General features: G+C 36.1%; 1 protein-coding gene across 1 annotated transcript in view; it reads left to right on the forward strand.

The window, feature by feature from the left end:
• Nucleotides 1–6,936, forward strand: part of LOC141586748 (uncharacterized) — a 40,560-nt gene extending 33,624 nt beyond the window's left edge. The window contains exon 8 of the mRNA XM_074408069.1: nucleotides 6,136–6,936. Coding sequence (XP_074264170.1) covers nucleotides 6,136–6,936 — 801 coding nt within the window. The remainder of the gene's footprint in view (nucleotides 1–6,135) is intronic.
• The last annotated feature ends 1,266 nt before the right edge of the window (nucleotides 6,937–8,202 follow it).

Here is an 8,202-nt window from a genome sequence, read left to right on the forward strand (position 1 = left end):
GGATCAAAATCTCAAAGAATATGCAAAACAAAGAACTAAAGATAAGAAATGACCCAAGTAGGCACTAAAAAGCATGGAAACAATGGTAATTCGGGGGCTAAATATGCGCCAATTATGGTCGCATCAACCATATCAGTAAATCTATGGGATCCTTATCTTTGGAAGAAAGGGATGCCGAAACTAGTGGGAGTCCTAGCAAGCAAGTTCTTGCAACTAAAGGGAAATGGTTAAAAGGAAGGGAAACAAAGGTAGAAAATTCAATAATGGAAACAAGATGGCTAGTGGGACTACCAAAGGAGCCAAAGTAGATGATGAATTCCATTATTATCATGGCATGGGACATTGGATGAGGAATTGCCCCATATATTTGGGAAATATTAGGGATGGACTTGTTATTCCACTTGGTAAAATTCCTTCTGAAATTTATGTTATTGATGTAAATTTCACTTCCACCACAACATGGGTATTAGATACCGGTTGCGGTACTCACCTTTGTAATCATTTACAGGGGCTAAGAAACGTGGAAAAGCTGAACAAGGGCGATGTTGATCTCCGACTTGAGAATGGAGCTAGGGTAGCGGCCACATCCAAGGGTACTTATGTACTTGTTTTAGCAAATGGATTTGATTTGTATTTGCATAATTGTTTTTATGTACCTTCTCTTTCTAAGAACATTATTTCAGTTGCTATGTTAGACATAAAGGGCTTTAATTTTGCCATTAAAAACAATTGTTGTATTATTTCTAGAAATGACTTGGTCATAGGCCGAGGCTCTTCTATAAATGGCATTTATGTTCTAGAGACTTCAAATCCAAAGAATGACATCTATAACATATAAACCAAGATACTCAAATCAAGTGATCCAAATGAATCGTTCATTTGGCATTGTCGATTAGGTCATATTAACGAGAATCGCATTAAAAGATTAGTTTCAACTAATGTTATTAAACCATTTGATTTTCAATCCTATGGTATATGCGAATCTTGCCTCCTAGGCAAAATGACTCGTAATCCTTTTAGTGGTAAAGGGACTCGAGCTAGTGAACTATTGGGCCTTATACATACCGATGTATGTGGACCAATGACTGTCACCGCTAGGGGAAATTATGACTACTTCATTACCTTCACCGATGATTTAAGTAGATATGGGTATATCTACTTAATGAAGTACAAGAGTGAAGCTTTTGAGAAATTTAAAGAATTTCAAAATGAAGTAGAAAACCAATTGAACAAGAATATAAAAGCACTACGATCGGATCGTGGTGGAGAGTATCTTAGTAATGAATTTGATTCACACTTGAAAGATTGTGGCATTGTGTCACAACTCACTCCACCCGGTACACCATAACTTAATGGTGTTGTCGAGAGGAGAAATCGAACCCTACTAGATATGGTTCGATCTATGATGAGTCAAACCGAGTTATCCGACTCGTTTTGGGGATTTGCAATCCAAACCGCAATCAAATCATTGAACAATTGTCCATTAAAAGCAACCGAAAAGACTCCATATGAGATTTGGAAAGGAAGGGTTCCTAATATATCCTATATGAAGATTTCGGGATGTGATGCTTACGCCAGAGCAAAGACCGACAACAAGCTAGCCCCGCGATCCGAAAAATGCATCTTTGTAGGTTACCCCAATACTTCCCGAGGTTATTACTTCTACAAACCTCATGAAAACAAAGTGTTTGTGTCTAGTGAGGCTGTCTTCTTAGAAAATGAGTTTATTTCTAAGAGACAGAGTGGGAGAAATTTTGAACTTGATGAAGTTCAAGAGCCACAAACCGAAGTGGAGGCACATGAAGATGTTCCTTCGTCATCTAATTCGGTTATTATTCCTCAACCGAGGAGGTCGGGTCGAGTAACTCACCATCCTGATAGATACGTTGGACTTATCCAAGAGGATGGAAATCTTGATGTGTTGCTTCTAGAAAGTGACGAACCCGCCACCTACAAATCTGCAATCTCTAGTCCTAATTCAGCTTTATGGCTTGAAGCCATGGAATCCGAAATGAGTTCTATGCATGAAAATAAAGTTTGGAACTTGGTGGATTTGCCTGAAGGAGTGAGACCTCTTCAATGCAAATGAATCTTCAAGGTAAAGAATGGCATAGAAGGACATGATGATGTCTACAAGGCTAGGCTAGTGGCAAAAGGTTTTACCCAAGTTCATGGTCTTCAATATGACGAAACCTTTGCCCCCGTAGCCATGCTAAGATCCATTCGGATACTGTTACCGATTGCTGTATTTCATGACTATAAAATATGGCAAATGGATGTAAAGACCGCTTTTCTAAATGGGCATTTAGAAGAGGAGGTGTACATGATACAACCTGAAGGTTTTATAGATCCTAAAAATCCTAACAAAGTGTGCAAGCTTAAGAGATCCATTTATGGTCTTAAGCAAGAATCAAAAAGTTGGAACCATCGATTTAATCATGTTATAAAAGGAAATGGTTTTACTCGAAGTGTTGAGGAACCATGTTTATACATGAAGTTCAGTGGGAGGAATGTTGTGTTCCTAATATTGTATGTGGATGACATACTACTTATTGGAAATGACATTCCAATGTTATCCTCCATCAAGGAGTGTTTGGGAAATCATTTCCAAATGAAGGATTTAGGAGAAGCACAACGCATATTAGGTATCCGGATCTATAGAGATAGACCCAGAAGGATATTGGCATTGAGTCAAGAATCTTATATTGACAAGGTTCTTCGACGCTTCAAAATGGATCAGTCTAAGAGTGGCTTGATTCCTATGGGTAGCGGGATAATTTTGAGCAAGTCTCAATCTCCCTCCGAACCCGAAGATATTGAACGCATGAAGTTGATTCCCTACGCTTCCGCTATTGGATCAATCATGTATGCCATGATATGTACTCGACCAGATGTCTCATATGCTTTAAGCATGACTAGTAGATATCAAGATAATCCAGGTGAGAGTCACTGGATAGCAGTTAAGAATATCCTCAAGTACTTGCGAAGGACTAAGGATTCTATCTTAGTGTTTGGAGGTGACTCCGAGCTATGTGTTAAGGGTTACACAGACTCGAGTTTTCAAACAGATAGAGATGATATGAAATCCCAGGCTGGATTTATATACATCCTCAATGGTGGTGCCATAAGCTGGAGAAGCTTAAAGGAAGCTGTAATTGCGGATTCTACTACGGAGGCTTAGTACGTTGCAGCGTCAGAAGCTGCCAAGGAAGCCGTGTGGATTAGGCAATTTTTGGAGGGGCTAAGGGTAGTTCCCACCGCCAAAGATCCTATCACGATCTTTTGTGATAATAGTAGGGCAATCTTTCAAGCTAAAGAGCCCAAGTCTAGCAACAAGTCTAGACACGTACTTAGAAAATTTCATGTAATTAGGGATTTCATTGAAAGAAAGGAAATAGCGATTTGTAAGGTTGGGACGGATGACAACATAGCTGATCCTTTAACCAAACCTTTATCGCAGGCTAAGCATGACCAACATGTTGTTTCCATGGGTCTGAGGCGCATGCCAAGTTTGTATTAGATTATAAGATATGAAATAAAAAAAAAAACCTTTGTTTTTGGTTCATATGTGATAATCGCATTTGTCGTTTGAGTTTATTTGTACAAACTCATTTATTAATTACTTTGTTGTATCCAAATGGGTTGTTGAGACAATATTGAACCCCATTAAAGTGAACTGGATTGACATAGTATTCGCCCTTAGATACTTGAAGGAGGTGACGTCTCGAAGTAACTAGAGTGTGATGCGATTGATGGCAAGTTCAAGTGCCATAGAGTCATATGGGATGACTAGTCGATCACATAGGCAGACTGTATGGGACACACTGTCGGGCTGTGATCGCTTATAGAGTTCTGGTAATTCATAAAGCCTGGTCGTGGCAAGAGCTGCTATAGTATTCTTATGAGTCAATTCTTTTGACTAGAGACTATTCGCCCAAGTTGGCACCAATTTCTGATTAGCTTTGATTTATGCTCTACAATCGTCGTAACTGAGGTCAAATGGGTATATTTTAGGTTATGATGAACTGTGGCTAAACAAAGGGAATAGTGCGATAGGAATTGTCCACCCCCTTATCAGGGTTGTTTAAAACCTCAAGGCCACTCGAGGAGTAGTGAACTGAAAATGCGTGGCCACGCTCGGAAAGCATCAATGATAGATAATTCCGGTCAGACAGTTACACTCCAGATCGAAGAAACCACTCAAGATATGATCAAATGCAAGTACGACCTGCGAGACACCTTGAATTGAGTGGGAGATTATAATAGGATAAGAGAATTGGTGACCCACACTTGTCTCGGACAAGTGGGAGATTGTTGGAGTATGTGTCCTCAACAATAGTGCGATCACATGTTTAAATCTCATATTAAGAATACGTAAGGGATGATTCATTTATATAGTCAATCAAGTCAACATTAATCAAGAATGATCAGCTAACTAGAGTTAGACATTACTGTCGTTTGACGGTGGTGATCAGTTGATCCCTTAAGGTCACACCTAAAGGACAATTCCCTTAATAGACAAATTGATTAATTGTATGATGATAAAAGTTAATCAATTCCTTAAAATTGAACAATTCAATTGTGAGAGAGATTATTTATATCTTATTGTAATGGGATTAAATAAGATTTATTTTAGTAATTGAAATACTTTATTACTAAAATTGATTATTGTTTGTGAAACAATTGAAATAAGAATGAATGGTTAATTATAATTACAATATGTTGTGAATTATAATTATATGATCCATTTTATTTATGTGATCAAGTATCACTGGTCAATTTGTTGTATGTAATTTAATTAATTTGTAAAATGATATTTATTTGATAAATATGCATTAAATTAATTAATTACATGTAACATACTACATGTGACATATTGTGTGACAAATGACAAATTGAAAAAATAAAATGGTAGTCCATTTTATGTAAAATGGACCGAAATTATGGATGGTGTAGGGTGTGAGGATGATATTATTTTATTAGATAAAGTAAGTATCATCATAGCTAGTGCATACTAGCTTACATACCTATTATGTTGAGAAGAGGAAAAGAAAAAGTGAGATGCCACATTTTGGCATTTCACCCTTGACCCCAACCGGTTTTCCCTCCTCCTCTTTAAGCGAATTTGTTCTCTTATTCCATTTATACATAACCACATTCATCTACATGCAATTCCTCTCCTTTCTCTCACAACTCTCTAAAAAGGTTTAGAATCCTAATAAATTGTTCATCACAAATTCTAAATACAATATTAGATTACTAGTGTAGTAATAAGAATATTATTAGAATCATTTTAAGGATACTAGTGTATTAATCTATTTAATTAATATATTAGTTTAAGGGACTTGTCTTGGGTGCAATCAAGAGGAGGATCTCTACATTGGGATTTTGGAGGATCATCCATCATATTTTAGCTCAAGAACAAATACGGAAGGTGACCTTATTTGTGCTCTATTTCGAGCCATATTACAATGTAAGGGACAATGTCTTTCTTTATTAATCTCTTATTTTGTTATGCATGCACTAGATCTAAAGAACACATATTAAGAAGTTAATTAGTTCATTATTAGAAGAGTCTAATAAGAGATATATGAACCTAACAGGTAGAGGGTAAGAATGATGGTGAGAGGTCGAATGAAGAGGCGACGATAAGAGCAACAATTGATATGAGAAAGTGAAGGGTCATGTGAAGAGGAGAGGCTAGGGCAATTTTTCTATTAATCTTATTCAGTTAAGGAGAAAGCTTTTACATCGGTTATTTAAGACTGATGTTAATGATACGGTATTTACATCGTTTATGTTAAAACCGATGTCACAGATATTTTTGTACATCATTTTTTAAAATAACTGATGTAAGGAGAAAAAACTGTACACATTTTACATCAGTTTTTGTATGAACCGATGTTATTTATGAACATTTACATCCTTTCAACTAAAACCGATGTCTTTGTTGCGATGTCAATATGACTTTTTCTACTAGTGAGTATGCATTCTTATTGGGCCTCTATATTTCTTATCCCTAATGGTATTCTTAACAAAGTTGACGCTCTTTGTCGCAACTATGTTTGGGGAGGAAAGGATACTTATATGAAAGCTCCAAATGTGAAATAGGATACCTGTTGTTCACCTAAACAGGAAGGGGGCCTGAGTATTAAAGCTTCTAAGATTTGGAACAAGACTCTCCTGGGGAAATATGTTTGGTGGTTAACCTCAAAAAAAGATCATTTATGGGTGAAATGGGTGAACCATGTTCATATGAAAGGTAAAGATTGGACTTTTTATGATCCTCCTTCTGATTGTAGCTGGTCCTGGAAGAAAATTGCACCCACTATGAAAATTTTTGCTCCTGGATATACTTCTAATAAATGGTTAGGTGAGGACAAAGGGTATAAGGTGAAGGATGGTTATTCATGGCTCAGACCTGGCCTTTCTCCTGTGCCTTGGAGATATGCTTGCTGGAATTACCTTAACGTCCCAGAGACTTCGTTTATATACTGGGTTGTTATGCATAAAAGATTGCTGACAAAGGATATATTGACTAGGATGGGAATGGTCTTGGATGCTAGCTGTTTTTTATGTGGCATGGTGGATGAATCTCATGATCATCTATTTTTTTACTGTTGTTTCAGTAGGCAATGTGTCTATCTTCTGCAGCACAAATTGAGAGTTTCCTTTTCTGCTAGAGAATTGAGTGATTGGCTTAAGATGAGGCATGTCAGAAATAAGATGCAAAGGAAGCTCATTTGTGCTCTTCATGTTGGGTTAGTGTATGCTATTTGGAGAACAAGGAACAAAGCTAGGTTGGATCATCATGTTCTGCTTCCAGGCGTGCTGGTAAAGCGAGTTGTCAAAGATGGGCTTGGTAGATTCTGGGCTCGTAATTCAGGCAGATTGAGTAGAGGTGACTTAGAATGGTTAGCTTATATTGCCCTATGATTATATTTTTTTTTTGTATAGGCTTTACCATTCTTTGTTGTAAAAGGCTGACTATTCATTGTAAATGTTGAGTTGTACTTGGCCTTTTTTATATTAATATATTTACCGTTTACCAAAAAAAAACAATTACCCATATTCATGTTATAATGCAATTCCAACAATAATGTAAGATTAACAATAATTACCCATTGTCATGTTATAATGCAATTCCAATAATAATGCAAGACAAAAAACAATCTCCCATTACCATGTTATAATGCAGTTTCAACAACAATGTAAGACTAACAACAATTACCCATTGTCATGTAAAAATGCAATTCCAACAATAATGCAAGACTAACAACAATCACGCATTATCTTGTTATAATGCAATTCTTAAAATTTTAACATATGTAATCATTCATATTATTCAAATCGAGCAAGGAAAATCTTACCTTTTAGCAAACTCCCATAAAGTGTAGATACCCAGTTGTTGGAATATGTGTCCTCCGACAATAATGCGATCACAACTGTTGATCATGATGATCACATGTTTAAGTCTTATTATAAAGAATACAATTGGGAAGTAATATTTTACTGTCAACTGGTCCACACATATCGGTAATGATTGGTGACTAGAGTTTGACCATTACTGTCGTGAGACGGTGGTGACCAGTTAATCCCCTTAGGTCATACCTAAAGGGTAACACTCTTAATTGATCATTTAATTAATCGTATGCAGATACAGGTTAATTAAATTTCTTTAAAATTGACGGACGATTTTGGAAGTAATATTTACGTGTCTTATTGAATTTTGATTAAATAAGATACGGTCTAAGTAATCGAATTGTTTCATTACTTAGATGAAATTATTGTTTAAGGAAACAATTGCATTTGAATGAATAAATTATTATGAATACAAGTTATTGTGATTTATAATTGGTAAAATATTTTGGTACAAGTAATTGTGAATTACTGAGTCGATTTTTGTATATGACGTATTTTTAATAATACGTTGATTTTTAATATGTTAAAAATACATGACAATTTCATGTGACATGTGACATGTGACATATTGACAAATTGACAAAAATAAAATGGATTCCATTTTATATGTGTGCCGAAATTAAGAGGAGGATTAGGCAAATATTGTGTTGATTATGTTAGTGGTAAACATAATCATTCCCTAATATACTAGCCATGCAAAACCTAGTGATTATTGTGAAGAACAACTAGTGCATGCATTGGTCCCTTCTCTTCCCCCCTTTACCCGGTTTTTGATGGAGC

This window comes from Silene latifolia, chromosome 1 (genome assembly GCF_048544455.1).
Source record: "Silene latifolia isolate original U9 population chromosome 1, ASM4854445v1, whole genome shotgun sequence".
In the NCBI taxonomy this organism is placed as follows: Eukaryota; Viridiplantae; Streptophyta; class Magnoliopsida; order Caryophyllales; family Caryophyllaceae; genus Silene; species Silene latifolia.